Consider the following 25,881-nt stretch of genomic DNA (forward strand, 5'->3'; position numbering starts at 1 on the left):
TCCTAATCTAGGGATTGAGTGTTTAAAATCCTAAAGCTAGAACAAGAGCTCGCCAAAATAAAAGAAAGAATGACCACAATTACCTACTTACTTAATCCTCTGGCACCTACGGGATGCATAGGGCCTTAATAAATTTACGTCATCTTTCTGAGCTCAACCCAATTCTCGGATCTAATATAATGTCCCTTCGCACTGTCATCATTCATGTTTCTTTTGGTCTACCATGTCTTTTCCATCTGCCCAGCGTCTTTCATTCAGGTACATCGTGGGCTAACTCATCGTTCCTTCTTAAAATATGCTCCCATCCATCTATATCTTGATAATCTAACTATATCGTTCACATTGGGCACCCCCCCCCCACATCCTAAATTGTCGCATTTGTTATATGCTGCTGCCATTTGATTCCCATAGTCCTTCTCAATGCTTAATTCTCAAAGGCAAGACATTTTTCATCAGTTGTTACAATGCTGTACCACGACTGATGCCCCTAAGTTAATATCGATGTTACAATTGAAATGTGGATTTTGACTTTGCTGTGAACTGATATTTTATTTGACCTCCAAACTGTTTTTAGCATGGCCATGGTTTTCTTTCACATGACTGTGAGGTTATCCAGCTAAAAATTGAAATGCCAAATGTTGGTTATCCATAAGATCCTTATTAAGTGAGTTATGACCGAGGAAGCAGAAGCTGAAGACACGAATATTGCTTGAAAAATCATAGTACAATAGATAACACCAGCTTGTGAGGTCGAACACGTGTCAACATTCTGTGTATGATACGTCTGAAGTAGAGCATTAATGAATTTCATTAGAACCCTTTACCATTGAACACGATGAATAATGGAAAGCAATAGTAGATTCAGAGCATGACTTGACATAGTGAAGTAAGATCTAGATGTCAGAATTACATTACAGTGAGGTAACATATCTCGCCTATGAATGGTTCTCTAAATTAGAATTAAGGATAGGGCACAGAGACGGTTATTTCAAATGTGGCCTTTTCTGAAAATGAAGACACGCAAAACGGGGCCTCATCGGAACTGGGGCCCCTTTTTTTGTTAATATCTTCTGCCCAAGCCTTGTAGTTAGATGCTATTAAGATATGAACATTTACTATTGTAATTTGGTCCTGTTTTCGAATTGAACCCGTCATAAACAGCGACATATGGCGTGTTGACATATTTTAGGTAGGCTAGTTACTTGGGTAAATAATACCTAATCTTAAGTAGTCCAAGGGGATGCCATAACAGTGTTTTAAGATGTCATGATTCTCTTTCAATTTAAATAGTTTAGGAGGTAGGGCAATTGCAGTGTAAAAGCTACTATATGATTTATGGTGTTGACATGTTTTTAAAGTGAATTTACAGGGAAAGATAATACCTGCTTTCAGAATAAAATATTTCTGACGGGTAATTAGTGTTAGTACATAATCCTTTAATGAAAAATAACGTGAGTTGGAAAATAAGATTTTTTAAACCACTAACTTCTGAATATAGATGTGTTCTTCCTGGGGCATTTACGACCTCATTTGGTTGTGATAAATACAGTGCAGTGTTTTGCACTCAAACCTAGGGTTATGTTATCAACAAAGGTGATATGTAGCTTATTATAGTCCTGTAAGTAACAAGGAAGATAATGTTGCGTTACATGCTACATTTCCGGCTTTTTGATGTGTAAATTGGTTACTAATTATAGTTAATTCTTTTTAATGAGGCAGATTTGCATCGACTCGCAGGGGTGTCCTTTTCGCTCGGAAAAGTTTACTGATCGCTGATTGGTTGGACAAGATAATTCTAACCAATCAGATAGCAGAAAACTTTTCCGAGCTAAAAGGGCACCCCTGCGAGTCTGTGCAAATCGGCCTCACTGAAAAGAATTGACTATAGGAATTACAAGAATAGATCAAGGACTCATTCTAAATCATACTCTAAACTAACCTGGTGGATAACCAGACCAATGTCACTCAATGTCTGGTTGCTCTGGAAGTCCTTTTAACAGTCGTGTTTTAGTGAGGTACGATTAAGCCTAAATAAACTTACATAGGTCAATGTAAGATTAGTAAGATAATGGGAAATATGAAAAATTAGAAAAAAGATGTCTGTTAATTGTCTATTTCAGTATCCTTGTCACTTACGCAAGACTTATTTTCTAGATCCTAGATTTTTCAGATATTTGAGGATTTATAGAATCATAAGCTCAGAAATTTAAAGAAAAGATTTAAAGTTTATACTCTATCAATCAGCCTGCGTGCAAAAATAAAAGATTTTTTTGGTTATACTATAGTAATTTTTTTTTATTAATGGACCAGTACCTGTATTTAATGATTACTGCCATATTTTTCTTTTCTTGCAATGTTTGTCAGTGTCAGGGTTAAATTTTATGCCAAAAACAATTTCTTAACCTACGCTAAAGAGGTTTGGTAAAGTGAATTGAATAGTGTACATGTGAACATATTTTCTTATCTTGCAACATCATTTAGTTCTGCTGTATAATGTTAATACAGACATAATTTATTTCTGAAATACATGAGCATTAAAAGGAAAGAATTGGAGAGTTTTTTTTTTCATCAAAATGAAATTTTAGTCTTCAGGCATATGAAAAATTAAGCTTGTTTTGAGGTGGAGTAAAACTCTTCTAAGAGAATAGTTCTGCTTGAAGCTTGATATATTACCTAGTTGGTCCTTGGCTTCAATGTCTACATCGGATTTCAAAATGTCTTGAACTTGTTCCAAGGTTCCATTTCTGGTGGCTTGATGCAATGGAGTGATACCTGCAAATGGTAAATATTGAAGTATTCAACCTAATTTTTAGATTTTTTAGGTAGTATGGTTAGTTGCAGGACTTTGAGTGAAAGTGGCCTTGAAAATTATAGATATTATAACCTGAAAGAGAAGTTATTAAAATTTTCTGTTTATCATTCATTAGAATTTAGTTAAGAAAAGCCAGACACCGTTGGTATACTTGATGCTATCTTTTCAATGCATGATTATCTGTGGAGCAAACAATCATTCTCTCATCTTTACTTAATGCTTTCCAAAGAGGCTATTAAAGTTCTTTATTTAGATGAAGCTTAACGAAAGAAATCAATAGAAAGGAAGAGAATTTATACTCAAAAGAGTAATTTCTGAACCCAGCAGAAAATAACAATGAACTTTGTGAGTAATAGAAAGATTTGGAGACCAGGTAAAACATTAGGTTTGCTGATGTGAAGGTAGGGTTTTTGTCTTAGTGCATGTGAAACATTTCTCACTCGAGTCAATTATGTATTGGGCAGATGTAAGAAAAATAAAGAGGCACTTTTGACAATTATGATTATATAAAATTACCAAGATAGATTTGAAGAAACTTTAAGCCTCAATCTTCTTTTTATAGGTAGTATAATAACATCATTATCAAGATATAAATGTTGACCTAAAATAGTAAGTAATTGATTATGAAATCCCTTTGATGTCCTTGATCAATTATTTAAAAAGAGTCAGGGACAATTGAGAGAAAGTAGTCTAGCTCTGATGAAAAGAAAGTAAAGATAGAGAACCCAAAGATTTACCACAAGGAGTGGGGATGGGAGTTCATGTGGTTACTGAAGAAGCTGTACTAGGTAAGTTTTATGGTGGACATACACGTTGTCCAAGAAGAAATTGACAGAGATAAAAGAAATGGCGTTACCATTGAACCCTTTCATTTTTATCTTTATTTTGCTAATGTGATTTGCATTTTGTGCGAACTACTTCTTATAGAGTCTTTAACCACAAAAATGTAAAACATTTGTATAGGTGCATTTGAGTCATCAGTAATTTAACTACCAAAAGCAACTAACCTAAGCAGTAGCATGGAATGATCCATCATAGATATGGTAATTTAGTATCTTAAGCACGAACGTGAAGATATACTATATAGTTGTGGCCACGGAATATGTACCGCTATCATTTAAATACCATTATTGTACTATCTGATAAAAAAAAGGAAGAATGGGTGTACTTGAAAATTTTGAATTAATCCAAAAAAGCACTTGTACCATAGTGTTTCACTGTTCTCTTTTTTCGCAATTTTCATTACCTGTTTTTAATCTCTTGGTTTTTACTGATAGCTACCAAGCCCATTCTCTTGATTATGGACATGATTTTTTCATGTACCATGCAATTTCAATAATCTATGTATTTTGTTTGACTAAACCTCTGATTTCAGCCTACAAAAACTCATCATCGACAGTCACACCCGCAAATTTTATGTGTGACATACTCCTTCCACCAGTCTGTCTTAAATTTTAGTCAATTTTTAAGCCAAGTTCTTTTTTTTTTATATGTTTACTGTCGTATTGCTACTTACCTTTGTTCAATTTGAGCCTCTTTATACAACAATTTTCAAAACCACCAATTACAGATCAGATATGTTCCCAACTTATTTTCTCACTTCTACATCTTTCAACTAGCTTTTTTTCCGCTCTGTATTACCAGAATGCACGCACTATCACATTAGGTTGGTCTCAAGATAAATAGAAGAAAGACAGAGATGTTGAGAAGGGAATGTGCAATGGAAGATGAAATATCATTGTAAGGAGAAAGGATCAATGAGGTGGAATCATTTAGATATTCAGGAACCATGACCTCTAATACAGTATCTTTAGAATTTAAGTTTAATGAAGGATTAACAAAAAAAAAAAAAAAAAAAAAAAAAGATTAGATAATGGCTAGGTTAAGTAAAATTTGGAAATCAAGTCGCTTGAAATTACATATAAAAATCAGGCTGTATATCAGTTTAGTGAGATCGTTGTTTCTTTAGGGACATGAGTCGTGGTGTGGCAATGACACAATAAGCAACATATTTTGTAGATTTGAGAACAAAGGCCTCAGAAGAATATCTGGAGTTAAATGGCAGGACAGGATTAGAAATGAAACTATAAAAGAGATTACTTGAGTGCCATACGAGGATGAGATCATGGTGAGTGGTAGATGGAGATGGTTTGGGCATGCTCTTTGCACTCTCCAAGGGAGATTAGTTCACCAAACTTTTAACTGGGCTCCACAATGCGCTAGAAGAGTTGGAAGACCCAGGCCTACATGGCTGAGGACTATGAAGCATAAAGTAGATGATGAATGGAGAAGTATTGATTTTAAAGCTCAAGATAGACGACTGGCAAAATCTAATCGAGGCCCTTTGCGTTAATAGGCGTAGGAGATGATGATGATTAAAACCAATGTCTCACACATTTTCAGAAGGATCTCTCCTTTCTAATGCACTTGAGGGACAACATAGCTTTGCATTGAAGTCACTTAACACGATGTACCTTTCACATTCTCCAGATCCATTCAGACACAGATAAAGGCTCATAGTTTTCACTTGTTAATTTTCCTTCTTCTTGGTAGGGGCTTGTACGCTCACATTATTCCAATCATAAATGTACAATTTTTTTTTTTTAACATTGATTTTGATTCAGTCATTTGTTCACAAAGTGTTCTTAACATCACAAGTGCAATCTTTCCCCTAGATCCACTACCTTCATCCATCCCAAACATAAGTTGTTATTCTTCCCATTCATGTACATACTGCCATTCACCTTTGTCTCACATAATGTCAAAGCTTCCAATTTTCTCTCCTTATGCAAATTAACTATGACACGTCCATGTACATTGAAAACCAAGATTTATGATTTCACCTTTTTATTTCTCATTTATCTTCTACTATTTACTGGGTATTGCATCTCCAAGAGGTATAGAATAATTTACTGGGACATTTTGTATCTTCGTCTATATTACGTTCCTGTCCTAACAGTTTGCACCTCTTAGGTCAACTATTCCCAGGTTACACTATGTACTACAACTATGGCTGTAGTCATCAGTAAATAGACTGATCAGTTGTATATAGTTGGCGTTGGCCACAAGAATAAGACTTCCACAGCATGTAAAGGTCATTTCCTTCATGGTCTTCTAAACGCCTCCTTGTGCCACTTCTTAGCCTAGGATTTGGTATAGTAGAGAGCTTCCAAGGAAAAAGTACTTCTTAAGACTAGCTATTGTAGTAGCAGTCATTTGCAATTAGCTGCAGGTATTTAAGAGACTGCTTCATTGAAAAATATTGTTCAAGTGCGCCCAGCTGAAAGTAATTACCTACATTTGTGGGATTCATGAAGTCTTCCATGGTCTAGAAACCTCGCCTATAAGGACTTGCTGAAATACCAGAATGCTAAAATTCTCTCTCTCTCTCTCTCTCTCTCTCTCTCTCTCTCTCTCTCTCTCTCTCTCTTTATATATATATATATATATATATATATATATATATATATATATATATATATATATATATATATAAAGCTAGATCGATAGATAGATTATAGATATATTCATATATGAATAGGGATGTATGAATGCTACCACCATAAGTACTGCATTTCGTAGAAAGCACATAAAAGGACAGCTGCTTTTTAGCAAAAGGCTAAGCCCTCTGCCAATAACTGTGGAAACTGCTGCCTTGCAGTTGGACTATTTAGTCAAATAGAGGTTGACGACTGCAAGGGCATGCGGTCGTAAAACCCCTGAGCCGAATTTTTATAAATTACCTAATACTATTGGAAATAATGATACGGTTAGAGCGTCCCATGTAAGTGACGTGCGTCAGGAACCCCCTGCTACCATGATAGATGTACGATGGGCATCGCAGGGTTCACGGCTGCAGCCAAAGAAACTAGTGACTAATTGAAAGATCAGAGCAGGTACTTGGAATGGGAAGATGGAAGGAGATAGTGGATGTGATGGAAAGGAGGAGAATAGATATCTTGTGTGTGCAAGAGACAAGATGGAAAGGAAGTGGAACTAGAGAGATAGATAATGGGTATAAGTTCTATTACAGTGGGCCACAAGAGGGAAAAATGGAGTTAGGGCTATAATAGGAAATAAAAGGAAGTAAAAAGTGGTAGAAGTAAAGAGAGTAAATGATAGGCTTTTAGAGATTCCTATGATAATAGGGGATGAGGGAGTAAGTATAATTTCAGCATATGTTTCTCAGCTGGGTTGCCAAGAACAAGAGGAAAAAATCTTCAGGCAAGAGATTGAGTTAGCTATTAGAACAGTAAAACAGAAGCTAATCATAGGAGCAGATATGAATGGTAGAGTGGGAAAGAGAAGGGATGGATATGAGGCGGTCCATGGAACCCATTGGGTTTGGAATTAGAAATGAAGTTGGGAGTTTGTATTTTAGATGGCTCAGGGTTTTGAATTGAAATGTATGAACACCGGGTTTCAAAAGTTGGATAAGCACCTGAAAACTTATGAAAGTGGAACAGTGGAAAACCAAATAACGTATCGTGGTTAGAGGAGTTGACAAAAACTGTAAAGAAATTTTAAGGAAAGTATGTGTTAAACTACACAGACTGGTAGTGATGGGTCTTGAAATGAGAGGAAGAAACTCAAGAAGAGAAATTGGATGTCAAGAGGAGGAGATCTAGAATTAAGGCTTGGGACCTTAATGGAGAAAAGATTGGGCAATTTAGGAGGATTATGAGAGAAAGACGACTAGAAAGGGCGCTGAATGGCCTTTGATGCCCCAGTGCTTGGCTCAATGCCTAAATCCTATATTCAATTCAACACTCACGACTAGAAAGGTTGAAGTTGGTGATTGGACTGATAAAAGAGTGGAATATATCGGGGAATATATGAAAAAAAATATGTGTAAGGGAAACAGGAACTAGTGGAAAAGACTAGAGGATATGGTGTTTCGAAAGGAGAAAAGTGATGGTTGGATAGAGAGGTGCAAGAGTCTGTTAAAATGAAATCAAAGGAAGTTAAGGACTGGAAAGTAAGGCATGCACAGGGTGCAGAGGAACTGTACAGACAAGAGGAAACAGATTTGAGGAGGAATGTAGGTATACCTACTAGAAAGGCTAGGAAGAAGGGAAGGAGAAAAGGATATCTAAAGATTTCAAACTTGAGGAAAAGGTGAAGACATATAGAGATAGAAATATATTGCATGGGGATGAAGACGTTAATTGGAGATTAAGAGAATATACTGAACAACTATTGAATACTGAAAATGAGAAACAGGAGCTGGGAGAAGCACAAAGGGTGGAGGGGCCAGTGATGGAGATACTGAATACAGAAGTGAAGCCGGCATTGAGTAGAATGAAAAATGGTAAAGCACCAGGTCCATCAGAGTTTCAAATTGAAATGGTCTAGATACCAGCTAAAGAGAGGAAAGAATGGATCTTGGATTTATTAAGAGCCATATGGGAAGAGTAAATAATGCATAAAGACTGGGAGTAGAGTCTCATGGTATCTATATTAATGGTATCTATATTTAAGCAGAAAGGTGATGTCATGGAATGTGGTAACTACAGGATAATTAAAGTAACAGAGCATGGTATGAAAGTTTTTGAGAGGATACTAGATGAGAGATTGAAAAGATTGAGGAGCAGCAGTATGTATTAATGGTTAGGAAGAGGGTCTGTGTATGCCATCTTTATAGTAAGGCAGCTATAGGAAAAGAGACTAGAGAGAACCCAGAAGCTCTTCTGTGCTTTTGTATATCTAGAGAGGGCTTATGATGGTATCCCAAGAGAAATTATATTTTGGTGCTTGAGGAAAAGGAAAGTCCAAGAGAAATTAGTTAGAATGGTTGAGATGCTGTATAAAAGAACAAGGATATAATTAATAAAAACAGCTGGGGAAACAGAAACCTTTGACGTTAGTGTTATATTACGCGAGGGGTCAGCATTAAGTTTTTATTTGCGCAGGTCATGGATGTGTTAAGTGAGGAGATAAAAATGATGAGTTGTGGGAATTGCTACATACAGATGATTTGGTGATTACTACTGAAAATGAGGAAGGCTTTACAGAGAACGGTTGTAGAGTGGCATGAAACTTTGGAGAGAGTTGGCTTGACAGTAAATATGATTAAAACAGTTTATGGTGAGCTGTCAGGAAGGTAGGGACAGGATAAAATATTTCTGATGGGTGATTAGTGTTAGTATATAATCCTTTAATAAAAAATAACGTGAGTTGGAAAATAAAATTTTTAAACCACTAACTTTTTAATATAGATGTGGTTTTCCTCCTGGGTGATCAATGTTGGGGCATTTACGACCTCATTTGGTTGTGATAAATACAGTGCAGTGTTTTCCACTCAAACCTAGGGTTATGTTATCAACAAAGGTGATATGTAGCTTATTATAGTCCTGTAAGTAACAAGGAAGATAATGTTGCGTTACATGCTACATTTCCGATTTTTGATGTGTAAATGGGTTACTAACTATAGTCAATTCTTTTTAATGAGGCAGATTTGCACCAACTCGCAGGGGTGTCCTTTTCGCTCGAAAAAGTTTCCTGATCGCTAATTAGTTGGACAGATAATTCTAACCAATCAGATAGCAGAAAACTTTTCCGAGTTAAAAGGGCATCCCTGCGAGTCGGTGCAAATGGGTCTCACTAAAAAGAATTGACTATAGGAATTACAAGAATAGATCAAGGACTAACCTGATGGATAACCAGACCAATGTCACTCAATGTCTGGTTGCTCTGGAAGTCCTTTTAACAGTCGTGTTTTAGTGAGGTACGATTAAGCCTAAATAAACTTACATAGGTCAATGTAAGATTAGTAAGATAATGGGAAATATGAAAAGTTAGAAAAAAGATGTGTCTGTTAATTGTGTATTTCAGTGTCCTTGTCATTTATGCAAGACTTATTTGCTAGATCCTAGATCTTTGAGATTTTTAAGGATTTATAGAATCAGAAGATTAGAAATTTAAAGAAAAGATTTAAAGTTTATACTCTCAATCAGCCTGCGTACAAAAATAAAAGATTTTTTTGGTTATACTAAAGTAAATTTTTTTTTATTAATGGACCAGTGCCTGTATTTACTGATTACTGCCATATTTTTCTTTTCTTGCAATGTTTGTCAGTGTCACAGTTAAATTTTATGCCAAAATCAATTTCTTAACCTACGCTAAAGAGGTTTGGTAAAGTGAATTGAATAGTGTACATGTGAACATATTTTCTTATCTTGCAACATCATTTAGTTCTGCTGTATAATGTTAATACAGACATAATTTATTTCTGAAATACATGAGCATTAAAAGGAAAGAATTGGAGAGTTTTTTTTTTCATCAAAATGAAATTTTAGTCTTCAGGCATATGAAAAATTAAGCTTGTTTTGAGGTGGAGTAAAACTCTTCTAAGAGAATAGTTCTGCTTGAAGCTTGATATATTACCTAGTTGGTCCTTGGCTTCAATGTCTACATCGGATTTCAAAATGTCTTGAACTTGTTCCAAGGTTCCATTTCTGGTGGCTTGATGCAATGGAGTGATACCTGCAAATGGTAAATATTGAAGTATTCAACCTAATTTTTAGATTTTTTAGATAGTATGGTTAGTTGCAGGACTTTGAGTGAAAGTGGCCTTGAAAATTATAGATATTATAACCTGAAAGAGAAGTTATTAAAATTTTCTGTTTATCATTCATTAGAATTTAGTTAAGAAAAGCCAGACACCGTTGGTATACTTGATGCTATCTTTTCAATGCATGATTATCTGTGGAGCAAACAATCATTCTCTCATCTTTACTTAATACTTTCCAAAGAGGCTATTAAAGTTCTTTATTTAGATGAAGCTTAACGAAAGAAATCAATAGAAAGGAAGAGAATTTATACTCAAAAGGGTAATTTCTGATCCCAGCAGAAAATAACAATGAACTTTGTGAGTAATAGAAAGATTTGGAGACCAGGTAAAACATTAGGTTTGCTGATGTGAAGGTAGGGTTTTTGTCTTAGTGCATGTGAAACATTTCTCACTCGAGTCAATTATGTATTGGGCAGATGTAAGAAAAATAAAGAGGCACTTTTGACAATTATGATTATATAAAATTACCAAGATAGATTTGAAGAAACTTCAAGCCTCAATCTTCTTTTTATAGGTAGTATAATAACATCATTATCAAGATATAAATGTTGACCTAAAATAGTAAGTAATTGATTATGAAATCCCTTTGATGTCCTTGATCAATTATTTAAAAAGAGTCAGGGACAATTGAGAGAAAGTAGTCTAGCTCTGATGAAAAGAAAGTAAAGATAGAGAACCCAAAGATTTACCACAAGGAGTGGGGATGGGAGTTCATGTGGTTACTGAAGAAGCTGTACTAGGTAAGTTTTATGGTGGACATACACGTTGTCCAAGAAGAAATTGACAGAGATAAAAGAAATGGCGTTACCATTGAACCCTTTCATTTTTATCTTTATTTTGCTAATGTGATTTGCATTTTGTGCGAACTACTTCTTATAGAGTCTTTAACCACAAAAATGTAAAACATTTGTGTAGGTGCATTTGAGTCATCAGTAATTTAACTACCAAAAGCAACTAACCTAAGCAGTAGCATGGAATGATCCATCATAGATATGGTAATTTGGTATCTTAACCACGAACGTGAGGATATATAGTTTTGGCCACTAAATAAGTATCGCTATCATTTAATTACCCTTATTGTACTTTCTGATAAAAAAGGAAGAATGGGTGTACCTGAAAATTTTGAATTACTCCAAAAAAAGCACTTGTACCACAGTGCTTCACTATTCTCTTTTTTCGCAATTTTCATTACATGTTTTTAATTTCTTGGTTTTACTTATAGCTACGAAGTTCATTCCCTTGGTTATGGACTTGATTTTTTCTTGTACCATGCAAACTCAATAATCTATATATTTTGTTTGACTTAACCTCTGATTTTAGCCTACCTAAACTTATCATCGACAGTCACACCTGCAAATTTTATGTCCGACATACTCCTTCCACGACTCTGTCTTAAATCTTAGTCTATTTTTAAGCCAAGTTCTTTTTTTTTCTTTATACGTTTACTGCCGTATTTCTACTCGTCTTTGAACAATTTGAGCCTTTTTTTACAATAATTTTCAAAACCACCAATTACAGATCAGATATGTTCCCAACTTATTTTCTCACTTCTACATCTTTCAATCAGCTTTTTTCGGCTCTGTATTACCAGAATGCACGCACTATCACATTAGGTTGGTCTCAAGATAAATAGAAGGAAGACAGAGATGTTGAGAAGGGAATGTTAAGTAAAATTTGGAAATCAAGTCGCTTGAAATTACATATAAAAATCCGGCTGTATATCAGTTTAGTGAGATTTTTGTTTCTGTACGGACATGAGTCGTGTTGTGGTAATGACAGAATAACCAACATATTTTGTAGATTTGAGAAGAAAGGCCTCAGAAGAATATCTGGAGGTAAATGGCAGGACAGAATTAGAAATGAAACTAAAAGAGAGATTACTCGAGTGCCATATATGGATGAGATCATGGTGAGTGGTAGATGGAGATGGTTTGGGCATGCTCTTTGCACTCTCCAAGAGAGATTAGTTCACAAAACTTTTAACTGGGCTCCACAATGCACTAGAAGAGTTGGAAGACCCAGGCCTACATGGCTGAGGACTATGAAGTGTGAAGAAGATGATGAATGGGGAAGTATTGACTTAAAAGCTCAAGATAGAGACGACTGGTAAAATCTAACCGAGGCCATTTGCGCCAATAGGCATAGGAGATGATGATGATTAAAACCAATGTCTCACACGTTTCCAGAAGGATCTCTCCATTCTAATGCACTTGAGGGACAACTTAGCTTTGCATTCAAATCTCTTAGCACGATGTACCTTTCACATTATTATTATTATTATTATTACTTTCCAAGCTACAACCCTAGTTGGAAAAGCAAGATGCTATAAGCCCAAGGGCCCCAATAGGGAAAAATAGCCCAGTTAGGAAAGGAAATAAGGAAATAAATAAATGGAGAACAAATTAACAATAAATCATTCTAAAAAAAGGCAACAACGTCAAAACAGATATGTCATATAAACTATTAACATCCAAAACAAATATGTCATATATAAACTATAAAAAGACTCATGTCTGCCTGGTCAACAAAAAAGCATTTGCTCCAACTTTGAACTTTTGAAGTTCTACTGATTCAACTACCCGATTAGGAAGATCATTCCACAACTTGGTAACAGCTGGAATAAAACTTCTGGAGTACTGCGTAGTATTGAGCCTCAGGATGGAGAAGGCCTGGCTATTAGAATTAACTGCTTGCCTAGTATTACGAACAGGATAGAATTTTCCAGGGAGATCTGAATGTAAAGGATGGTCAGAGTTATGAAAACTCTTATGCAACATGCATAATGAACTAATTGAACGACGGTGCCAGAGATTAATATCTAGATCAGGAATAAGAAATTTAATAGACCGTAAGTTTCTGTCCAACAAATTAAGATGAGAATCAGCAGCTGAAGACCAGACAGGAGAACAATACTCAAAACAAGGTAGAATTGAAGAAGACACAGACCTTAAATGTTTCTCAAAAGTAAATTTGCTGTCGAGAATCACACCTAAAATTTTAAAAGAGTCATACAAATTTAAGGAAACATTATCAATACTGAGATCCGGATGTTGAGGAGCCACCGTCCTTGACCTACTTACAATCATACTTTGAGTTTTGTTAGGATTCAACTTCATACCCCATAATTTGCACCATGCACTAATTTTAGCTAAATCTCTATTAAGGGATTTAGCAACCTCAGATCTACATTCAGGGGATGGAATTGATGCAAAGAGAGTAGCATCGTCTGCATATGCAACAAGCTTGTTTTCTAGGCCAAACCACATGTCATGTGTATATAGTATGAAAAGTAATTGGCCCAGAACACTACCCTGTGGAACACCAGATATCACATTCCTATACTCACTATGGTGCCCGTCAACAACAACTCTTTGAGATCTATTACTTAAAAAATCAATAATAATTCTAAGAAACGACCCACCCACTCCCAACTGTTTCAGTTTCAAAACAAGGGCCTCATGATTTACATGGTCAAAGGCAGCACTAAAATCAAGGCCAATCATACGAACTTCCTGACCACAATCAAGGGACGTCTGTACAGTATTGGAGATTGTAAGAAGGGCATCACATGCTCCAAGGCCTTTACGAAAACCAAATTGCAAACTAGGGAGTAGATGATTACCTTCAGCAAACCTATTAATACGTTTTGCCAGAAGACGTTCAAAAACTTTAGATAAAATGGGAATTATGGAAATTGGGCGGTAATCAGTGGGACTTGAGCTACCACAAACACATTTACATAGAGGAGTAACATTACCAATTCTCCAACAAGTGCTAAAAGCTCCTCTTCTTGCTAACTTGCGCAAAATAACAGATAACTTTGGAGCTAAGAAATCTGCTGTCTTTATAAAAAACAAAGGAAAAATACCATTTGGCTCTACACCACCATAAGCATCAAGGTCCATCAACAGAGCTTTAATCTCATGAGATCGAAAAGCTAAACTAGTTAGTTTAGCCTCAGGAAAACAGGAATGAGGAAGTTCAAGTTTTTCATTACTCTGTTTACTGTCAAAAATATCAGCCAAAAGGGTTGCCTTTTCCTTTGGATAGCGAGTGACTGAGCCATCAGGTTTAAGTAAAGGAGGAACTTGCATCTACACCAAAGAGTGCAGATTTAAGGGTAGACCGCCATTTATGTTCCTGAGTTGTACCAGAAAGGGTTTTTTCCATGGTTAAATTGTACTCCTTTTCAGTTGAGGCATAAACTCTCTGAACAAAAGCTCGAAGCTGAGTATAGTTGTTCCAGGTCAAATCTGATCTGTTACCCTTCCAAAGGTGATAGGCCTCCTGCTTCTCCAAATAAGCACGTCTACAATCATCATTGAACCACGGTTTGTCTTTCACTCGGTACCTTAGCACACGAGAAGGGATACGCCTATCAATTATGTTGACTAGATTCTCATTCAAAGGGACAACAGGATCTACACTATTATATAATTGTGACCAATTCAAGCACAAAAGATCATTCAAAATCCCATTCCAGTCTGCTTGGGATTTCATATAAATTTTACAAGAATATGATATATCAGGGACAGGCTGCTCAGTCTTCACTAATAATGAAATCAAGGCATGATCAGATGTCCCGACTGGAGAACCAACCTTATTAGTTATAACGCCAGAGGAGTCAGTGTATACGAGGTCCAAGCAATTACCAGACCTGTGAGTAGCTTCATTTATGATTTGCTCACAGCCTGATTCAGAGGCAAAGTGTAAAGCTCTTAAGCCATGGCGATCGGTAGGAGAGATAGAACTTAACCACTCCCTATGATGAGCATTAAAATCACCAACAAAGACAAAAGAAGCCTTTCTATCATCTTCTTGTATCTTAGCCATAATGGTAAGAAGACAATCGAAGATAGAATTGTAAGGACACCGATCCCTTCGTCGTCCAGAAAATCGACAAACTACTTATTTATTTGAATTCTTCTTTCACCACACTGTGGTTTCCCATGTATATATATTCCACTCTACCAGAGCTACATTTTAACATATGTATCATTTCATTACATGTTTCTGTTAACTCATTATTCGTATATTTGTAAGTGTAAGAAAACACATATATTTTGGCGGGCACTTCAATCTGATTTGGCGGCAGCGCCATCCTACCTTTCCGTCCGCACCTTGTAATATACTCCCGTGCACATTCGAATAAAGTATCAGTTGATCTTGGTGACGCTTGTCTCACTGTCCTTACAACTGGTGACCCCGGAGTTGAAAGTAGCATCAGCGGTTTTGGCTTTGCCATTAACGGACTTATTACGACCGTGCTACCTTCTCCATACTCCGTTACCTTAGGCACGAGCCTGCCTTTGGTTCTCCCACACTTCGGTGAACGTAAGGCAGTAGGATGAGCTTAACCGACATATCAACTTCTCACCTCTTCGCCGACTCGTCGTCTGGCCACGATGCAGGAAGCAACACGCCCATCGCACCCAACGGCCTCGCCTCCACGCCCAAAGTCAAACTGCCGCCCTTTTCTCAACACAACAACGCTTCCTGGTTCCTGAGAGAGGACGTACTCTTCCGCGTCGCTAGACTCAGCGACTCCTGCGCCAAGGCTGACATCGTTCTCACCTCCATACCTGAAGAGGTATTCGACAAGATTTCCCCATGGCTCGACGCCCAGGCCGGCCAAGTTTCATACGACGACCTGAGAACGAAACTCATCGGTATATACTCCCTCTCCGTCTCAGCACTGGACCTCGCCAGCAAACCCATGGGTGACACCTCTCCTGTCGAGGCGTGGGACGAGCTAACCGGCCTGCTTATGCTCCCCGAAACAGACAGCAACGGCCGACGACGTGAGATTAGCTTATCTCGCGAAATCTTTCTTCGACGCCTACTACAGGACGTACGGGCCCAATTGACAGACGCCGACACGCTCCCGATGAACGAACTCCTGTCGAAGGCTCAGAAGCTCCACGAGGCCTCCAAAGCATCTCGCCTCGGAGCATCATCGTCAACACCGCCTCCGTTCTCCTCCTTCAGCAGCTGCTCTTCCATAGACTCCTCGGCAATGGCCCTTGAGGACGACGAGATCAACATTCTATCAAGAAAGAAACCACCGCAACTGACGCGACCGAACCCTAGGACTAACCCAGCATGGTGCTTCTACCACCAACAGTTCGGCAGTGACGCCAAGAAATGTAGAGCACCATGCAGTTTCCCTAGAAGATGACGCCAGAAGCATCCACCTGCCACCATCGCAGCCGCAGTTAACCAAAACAAGAATGGTTTCTATATCCTCGATACCATTTCCAACCGTAGACTCATGGTGGACACCGGTGCAATGCAGTCAACGTTCCCACCTTCCAAGTCCGACTTAGACCGTGGTCCCAACAAAAACGCTCCCTCACTCATCGCCGCCAACGGATCTCCCATACGGTGCTATGGGATCAAGACCCTCAAGATATCTATCATGGGCCGTTCGTATTCTTGGCCCTTCGCTATCGCTGACGTCAATCGCCCCCTCCTCGGTGCGGATTTCCTCGCCCACCATGGACTCCTCGTCTATGTCGCTAACAGACGTCTCATCGACACGGGAAGCTGCCAGTCCCGCGCTCTAGAACACGGCCCTGCAACAATGTCCGTATCCGCCGTAACGACGCACCCCTACGCTGACCTCCTACGAGAATTTCCCGAGGTTTTCAAGCCCGAGCTCCGACACTCGCCAGGTTCCCCGTCCAAGCATGGAATCTACCACCAGATCACAACGACAGGACCTCCCACTCACGCCAAATTCCGCCGCCTCCCGCCCCAGAAACTGAAGGATGCCAAACGCGCCTTCGAGGACATGGAACGCATGGGTATCTGTAAGAAAGCATCGAGCCCCTGGGCATCACCCCTGCACATGGTTAAAAAGCCGGACGGGTCCTGGAGACCTTGCAGCGACTACAGGCGCCTCAACCTCATCACAACGCCCGATCATTACCCGCTGCCCAACTGCCATTGTAACGCCGTTTGGATCCTACACCTTCGCATACTCAACCTTTGGTTTACGCAACGCCGAGGCGACCTTCCAACGACTAATGGATAGCATTCTGGGTGACCTACCTTTCTGCATCTGCTATGTCGACGACATCCTGATATTCTCGAAAACCAAGGAGGAACACCGGGGGCACGTCCGCACCGTCCTCAAACGCCTACAGAAGAACAGCCTGGTCGTACGCTTCGACAAATGCACGTTCGGTGCGGAGGGAGTGGATTTCCTTGGTCACCGCGTATCCTCGCGCGGGGTAAAACCCATGACAACCAAGGTCGACGCCATCAGGAAGTTCCCGATACCTACGACCATCCGCCAACTTTAGGAGTTCCTGGGGATGGTCAATTACTACAGTCGCTTCATCCCCAACATCGCACAAACCCTGTCACCCCTCGACGACGTCCTGAAAGGAAAAGCAAAAAAACTCGAGTGGGGTTTGCCCCAGCAACAGGCATTCGCTCGGACGAAGGATGCCCTTGCGAATGCCACCACCCTGGCTCATTTCGACGACAACGCGCCCCTGCGACTAACGACCGACGCCAGCAACGTTGCCTGTGGGGCTGTGCTGGAGCAACTCGTCGAGGGTTCTCCTCGACCGCTGGCATTCTTTAGCAAGAAATTGAAACCCGCCGAAACAAGATACAGCACCTTCAATAGGGAACTCCTCGCCGTCTACCTCGCCGTCCGCCACTTCAGGCACATCTTGGAGGGTACCCCCTTCACAATCGCGACGGACCATCAACCCCTCGTACACGCCTTCACGAAATCGACGGACGCATGGTCCTCCCGACAACAACGTAATCTCGCATCAATAGCCGAATTCGGGTGCACCATACGTTACGTCCCAGGAAAGAAAAACCCAGTCGCGGACGCCCTTTCAAGGATTGAAATTGACGCAATCCACCTGGGAATCGACTACGTCAATCTCGCAACCGAACAACGCACCGACCGAGAAGCACAGGATCACCTGACGGGGCCATCCGCGCTCAAGATAAGTGCGATTCCCCTCGGACCAGCAGGAGTAACTATTCTTTGCGACACCAGCCCACGTCCCTGGATACAAGCCTCCTGCAGAAGGAAAATATTCTATATCATCCATGGACTTTCACACCCCTCAGGACGCACCACCGCTCGCCTTCTGTCTGAAAAGTTCGTCTGGCCAGGGATAAAAAAGGACGCCCGGGAATGGGCGAAGTCGTGCATCAACTGCCAGTCAAGCAAGGTCAGCCGTCACACCGAATCGGGGGTAGGCGATTTTCCCCAGCCAAAAAGACGTTTTGGTCATATACACATCGACGTCGTGGAACCATTGCCCCCTTCTGGATCTGCTCGCTACCTGCTTACGATCATTGATCGCTCCACGAGGTGGTTGGAGGCATCGCCGATGGCCGAAGCTACGACTCAAGCATGCGCCGAAGCCCTCCTGTCAAGCTGGGTGAGCAGGTTTGGCGTTCCTGATGACATCCCGACAGACAGAGGCCCCGCTTTCCTCTCAGAAATATGGCTCGCTTTGGCGAACCTTCGCCCGCCGAAAAGGTTTACGGGGAGGCGCTCGCAGTTCCTGGCGAATTCTTTCCCTCATCAACCGATGACACGCAGCTGGATCACCTAAGGGACATCGCCAGGAACTTCAGGCCATGTCTCAAAACCAAGCACTTCAAGCCAAAAAGCCTGGATGACTGCGGGTACGTTTTCGTCCGTGTCGACGCTCATCAACAACCACTAACTAGACCTTATCGAGGCCCCTACCGGGTAATTAAAAAGACAACGAAAGCCTTCCTTCTCGACGTCCATGGCCAAGAAGACTGGGTCTCAATAGATCGCGTGAAACCAGCGTTTCTCGAAGGAAGCGACACCGCCTCCGCCGAACCTGGTAGATCCAGAGTTCCACCTCAAAACAAGGCACCCAACGAAAGAAAAATCATCAAACGACAACAAGAGGAAGAAATCCTTACGCCGACCACCAGCGCGCCCCTCCGTTCAAAAACAAGAGGAACCCTCCGACGCCCGAAAAGATACGAAGATTGATCATCAGCCCTCTACGCCGCCCGATGTCTTGGGGGGGGGGGATACTTGTAAGGACACCGATCCCTTCGTTGTCCAGAAAATCGACAAACTACTTATTCATTTGAATTCTCCTTTCACCACACTGTGGTTTCCCATGTATATATATTCCGCTCTACCAGAGCTACATTTTAACATATGTATCATTTCATTACATGTTTCTGTTAACTCATAATTCGTATATTTGTAAGTGTAAGAAAACACATATATTTTGGCGAGCACTTCAATCTGATTTGGCGGCAGCGCCATCCTACCTTTCCGTCCGCACCTTGTAATATACTCCCGTGCACATTCGAATAAAGTATCAGTTGATCTTGGTGACGCTTGTCTCACTGTCCTTACAGAATCATCCATGTCTGGATTCCGGTAGATCGAACACAAAGGTTGTTATGCCTACCACAAACTTTTATTACCTGAATCTCATGACATCCACATTGATAGCAGGACTTATGAGAAGCAGGGTACTCGGTCCTAATATACACCGCCATTCCCCTGGCCCTAGGGATGGCATTGCGTTTCAACATTATTGGCTTCTTAAAACCACTTATAAGGAGCTCAGATGAGTGCCTCATATTAGAAACCAAAGTTTCTGTGCACAAAAGAATATCATACTGTCTGGATGCAACTGTAAGGTCTTGGATATTTGCATGAAGACCACGAATATTGCAATACAAAAGACGACATTGACGAAATCTAGGACGTACTGGTCCCGGATTTTGCTCAATGTCTCCAGACAGCATAAGAATTAATAGAAATAAAAAAGAGACATCATACTTAAAAACTAGATTAACAAGAATTATAACGAAAACAATATGTACAAAATTATAAATAAAGTGATTGATGTTACCCATAGACTATAGTAAAAAGTCGAAAAAACTGGTCAACATGGAGGAGCCGATACACCATGCAAGGCTAAATACCCTCCAGGATAGCCACTTCAACTGAAGGGAGGACAGTAAGGATGGTTTTGAGAAGAAAAAGAGTCAGAAAAAGGAAAAGACAACCTCTTGATAAACCACCAGGCATCCATGGCCCTTCTATTAAGCCTGCCCAACACACCATTTCAAAAAAACAAGAGGAAGGAAAAAAAAATAATAAGATAGAATAGTGTGCCTGAGTGTACCCTCAAGCAAGAGAACTCTAACCCCAGACAGTGGAAGACCATGGTACAGAGGCTATGGCACTACCCAAGACTAGAGAACAATAGTTTAATTTTGGAGTGTCCTTCTCCTAGAAGAGCTGCTTACCATAGCTAAAGAGTCTCTTCTACCCTTACCAAGAGGTACAAATTGCAGTACAGTAATTAACCCCTTGGGTGAAGAAGTGTTAAGTATCTCATTGTTGTCAGGTGTATGAGGAAAGACGAGAATATGTAAAGAATAGGCCAGACTATTCTGTGTAAGTGTAGGCATAGAAAAAATAAGCCGTGACTAGAGAGAGGGATCCAATGCATTACTGTCTGGCCTGTCAAAGGATCCAATACCTCTCTAGTGGTAATATCCATTCAGACACAGATAAAGGCTCATAGTTTTCACTTGTTAATTTTCCTTCTTCTTGGTAGGGGCTTGTACGCTCACATTATTCCAATCGTAAATGTACAATTTTTTTTTTTTTTAACATTTATTTTGATTCAGTCATATGTTCACAAAGTGTTGTTAACATCGCAAGTGCAATCTTTCCCCTAGATCCACTACCTTCATCCATCTCAAACATAAGTTGATATTCTTCCCATTCATATACATACTGCCATTCACCTTTGTCTCACATAATGTCAAAGCTTCCAATTTTCTCTCCTTATGCAAATTAACTGTGACACGTCCATGTACATTGAAAACCAAGATTTATGATTTCACCTTTTTCTTTCTCATTTGCAGTGTCAGTACAAGTTTTTGTGATTTAAACCCTCATGACACTTTCGATTTGATAAATTCCATAGCATGTGGGGTTGTGAGAATTAGTTCTTCTACTATTTACTGGGTATTTCCTTTCCAAGAGGTATATAATAATTTACTGGGACATTTTGTACCTTCGTGTATATTACATTTTTGTCGTAACAGTTTGCACCTCTTATGTCAACTATTCCCAGGTTACACTATATACTACAACTATGGCTGTAGTCATCAGTAAATAGACTGATTAGTTGTATATAGTTTGCGTTGGCCACAAGAATAAGACTTCCACAGCATGTAAAGGTCATTTCTTTCATGGAGGTCTTCTAAACGCCCGCTTGTGCTACTTCTTAGCCTAGGATTTGGTATAGTAGAGAGCTTCCAAGGAAAAAGTACTTATTAAGACCAGCTATTGTAGTAGCAGTCATTTGCAATTAGCTGCAGGTATTGAAGAGACTGCTTCATTCAAAAATATTGCTCAAGTGCGCCCAGCTGAAAGTAATTACCTACATTTGTGGGATTCATGAAGTCTTCCATGGTCTAGAAATCTCGCCTATAAGGACTTGCTGAAATACCAGAATACTAAAAGAAAATTTCTCTCTCTCTCTCTCTCTCTCTCTCTCTCTCTCTCTCTCTCTCTCTCTCTCTCTCTCTCTCTCTCTCTCTGTATATATATATATATATATATATATATATATATATATATATATATATATATATAAAGCTATTTTGATAGATGAATAGATATATACATATATAAATAGGAATGTAATAGTGCTACCACCATAAGTACTGCATTTCATAGAAAGCACATAAAAGGACAGCTGCTTTTTAGCAAAAGGCTAAGCCCTCTGCCAATAACTGTAGAAACTGCCGCCTTGCAGTTGGACTATTTAGTTTAATAGAGGTTGACGACTGCAAGGGCATGCGGTTGTAAAACCCCCGAGCCAAATTTTTAAAAATTACCTAATACTATTGGAAATAAGGATACGGTTAGAGCGTCCCATGTAAGTGACGTGTGTCAGGAACCCCCTGCTACTATGAAAGATGTAGGATGGGCACCTCAGGGTTCACAGCTGCAGCCAAAGAAACTAGTGACTAATTGAAAGATCAGAGCAGGTACTTGGAATGGGAAGATGGAAGGGGATAGTGGATGTGATGGAAAGGAGGAAAATAGATATCCTGTGTGTGCAAGAGACAAGATTGGAAGGAAGTGGAACTACAGAGATAGATAATGGGTATAAGTTCTATTACAGTGGGCCAAAAGAGGGAAAAATGGAGTTAGGGTTATAATAGGAAATAAAAGGAAGTAAAAAGTGGTAGAAGTAAAGAGAGTAAATGATAGGTTTTTAAATATTCCTATGATAATAGGGGATGAGGTAGTAAGTATAATTTCAGCATATGTTTCTCAGCTGGGTTGCCAAGAACAAGAGGAAAAAATCTTCAGGCAAGAGTTTGAATTAGCTATTAGAACAGTGAAACAGAAGCTAATCATAGGAGCAGATATGAATGGTAGAGTGGGAAAGAGAAGGGATGGATATGAGGCGGTCCATGGAACCCATGGGTTTGGAATTAGAAATGAAGTTGGGAGTTTGTATTATAGATGGCTCAGAGTTTTGAATTGACATGTATGAACACCTGGTTTCAAAAGTTGGATAAGCACCTGAAAACTTTTGAAAGTGGAGCAGTGGAAAACCAAATAACTTACATCCTGGTTAGAGGAGTTGACAAAAACTGTAAAGAAATTTTAAGGAAAGTATGTGTTAAACTACATAGACTGGTAGTGATGGGTCTTGAAATGAGAGGAAAAAACTCAAGAAGAGAAATTGGAGGTCAAGAAGAAAAGGAGGAGATCTAGAATTAAGGCTTGGGACCTTAATGGAGAAAAGAGTGGGCAATTTAGGAGGATTGTGAGAGAAGACGACTGGATAGGTTGAAGTTGGTGATTGGACTGGTAAAAGAGTGGAATATATCGGGAATATATGAACAAAAATATGTGTAAGGGAAACAGGAACTAGTGGAAAAGACTAGAGGATATGGTGTTTCTAAAGGAGAAAAGTGATGGTGGGATAGAGAGGTGCAAGAGTCGGTTAAAATGAAATCAAAGGCAGTTAAGGACTGGAAAGTAAGGGATGCACAGGGTGCAGAGGAACTGTACAGACAAGAGGAAACAGATTTGAGGAGTTATGTAGGTATACCTACTAGAAAGGCTAGGAAGAAGGGAAGGAGAAAAGGATATCTAAAGATTTCAAACTTGAGGAAAAGGTGAAGACATATAGAGATAGAATATATTGGTTGGGGATGAAGACGTTAATTGGAGATGAAGAGAATATACTGAACAATTATTGAATACTGAAAATGAGAAACAGGAGCTGGGAGAAGCACAAAGGGTGGAGGGGCCAGTGATGGAGATACTGAATACAGAAGTGAAGCCGGCATTGAGTAGAAGGAAAAATGGTAAAGCACCAGGTCCATCAGAGTTTCAAATTGAAATGGTCTAGATACCAGCTAAAGAGAGGAAAGAATGGATCTTGGATTTATTAAGAGCCATATGGGAAGAGTAAATAATGCATAAAGACTGGGAGTAGAGTCTCATGGTATCTATATTAATGGTATCTATATTTAAGCAGAAAGGTGATGTCATGGAATGTGGTAACTACAGGGTAATTAAAGTAACAGAGCATGGTATGAAAGTTTTTGAGAGGATACTAGATGAGAGATTGAAAAGATTGAGGAGCAGCAGTATGTATTAATGGTTAGGAAGAGGGTCTGTGTATGCCATCTTTATAGTAAGGCAGCTATAGGAAAAGAGACTAGAGAGAACCCAGAAGCTCTTCTGTGCTTTTGTATATCTAGAGAGGGCTTATGATGGTATCCCAAGAGAAATTATATTTTGGTGCTTGAGGAAAAGGAAAGTCCAAGAGAAATTAGTTAGAATGGTTGAGATGCTGTATAAAAGAACAAGGATATAATTAATAAAAACAGCTGGGGAAACAGAAACCTTTGACGTTAGTGTTATATTACGCGAGGGTCAGCATTAAGTTTTTATTTGCGCAGGTCATGGATGTGTTAAGTGAGGAGATAAAAATGATGAGTTGTGGGAATTGCTATTTACAGATGATTTGGTGATTACTACTGAAAATGAGGAAAGCTTTACAGAGAACGGTTGTAGAGTGGCATGAGACTTTGGAGAGAGTTGGCTTGAAAGTAAATATGATTAAAACATAGTTTATGGTGAGCAGTCAGGAAGGTAGGGACAGGATAAAATATTTCTGATGGGTGATTAGTGTTAGTATATAATCCTTTGATAAAAAATAACGTAAGTTGGAAAATAAGATTTTTTAAACCACTAACTTTTAAATATAGATGTGGTTTTCCTCCTGGGTGATCAATGTTGGGGCATTTACGACCTCATTTGGTTGTGATAAATACAGTGCAGTGTTTTCCAATCAAACCTAGCATTATGTTATCAACAAAAATGATATGTAGCTTATTATAGTCCTGTAAGTAACAAGGAAGATAATGTTGCGTTATATGCAACATTTCCGGCTTTTGATGTGTAAATGGGTTACTAACTATAGTCAATTCTTTTTAATGAAGCAGATTTGCACCAACTCGCAGGGGTGTCCTTTTCGCTCGAAAAAGTTTACTGATCGCTGATTGGTTGGACAAGATAATTTTAACCAATCAGATAGCAAAAAGCTTTTCCGAGTTAAAAGGGCACCCCTGCGAGTCGGTGCAAATCGGTCTCACTAAAAAGAATTGACTATAGGAATTACAAGAATAGATCAAGGGCTGATTCTAAATCATACTCTAAACTAACCTGATGGATAACCAGACCAATGTCACTCAATGTCTGGTTGATCTGGAAGTCCTTTTAACAGTCATGTTTTAGTTAGGTATGATTAAGCCTAAATAAACTTACATAGGTCAATGTAAGATTAGTAAGATAATGGGAAATATGAAAAATTAGAAAAAAGATGTGTCTGTTAATTGTGTATTTCAGTGTCCTTGTCATTTATGCAAGACTTATTTGCTAGATCCTAGATCTTTGAGATTTTTAAGGATTTATAGAATCAGAAGATTAGAAATTTAAAGAAAAGATTTAAAGTTTATTCTGTATCAATCAGCCTGCATGCAAAAATAAAAGATGTTTTTGGTTCTACAAACTTTGAATATACTATAGTGAATTTCTGATTATTGGACCAATACCTATATTTAGTGACTCCTGCCTTATTTTTCTTTTCTTGCAATGTTTTTCAGTGTCAGGGTTAAATTTTATGCCAAACATAATTTCTTAACCTACGCTAAAGAGGTTAGGTAAAGTGAATTGAATAGTGTACATGTGAACATATTTTCATATCTTGCAACATCATTTAGTTCTGCTGTATAATGTTAATAAAGAAAGAATTTATTTCTGAAATATATGAGCATTAAAAGGGAAGAATTGGAGAGTTTTTTTCATCAAAAGTGAATTAGAAGTTAAATAAAATTTTAGTCTTCAGGCATATGAAAAATTAAGCTTTTTTTGAAGTGGAGTAAAACTCTTCTAAGAGAATAG

At 39.0% G+C, this 25,881-nt stretch overlaps 2 protein-coding genes across 3 annotated transcripts in view; one reads left to right on the forward strand and one right to left on the reverse strand.

Annotated features, from left to right (window-relative positions):
• LOC137633195 (facilitated trehalose transporter Tret1-like) overlaps positions 1 to 25,881 on the forward strand; it is a 138,167-nt gene that overhangs the window by 82,829 nt on the left and 29,457 nt on the right. The gene's annotated exons all lie outside the window — the stretch shown is intronic.
• LOC137632833 (26S proteasome non-ATPase regulatory subunit 10-like) overlaps positions 1 to 25,881 on the reverse strand; it is a 45,456-nt gene that overhangs the window by 4,166 nt on the left and 15,409 nt on the right. The window contains exons 3-4 of the mRNA XM_068364932.1: positions 10,199 to 10,297; positions 2,674 to 2,772 (exon numbers count right to left, since the gene is read on the reverse strand). Coding sequence (XP_068221033.1) covers positions 2,674 to 2,772; positions 10,199 to 10,297 — 198 coding nt within the window. The remainder of the gene's footprint in view (positions 1 to 2,673; positions 2,773 to 10,198; positions 10,298 to 25,881) is intronic.

This window comes from Palaemon carinicauda, chromosome 42 (assembly GCF_036898095.1).
Source record: "Palaemon carinicauda isolate YSFRI2023 chromosome 42, ASM3689809v2, whole genome shotgun sequence".
Classification (NCBI taxonomy): domain Eukaryota; kingdom Metazoa; phylum Arthropoda; class Malacostraca; order Decapoda; family Palaemonidae; genus Palaemon; species Palaemon carinicauda.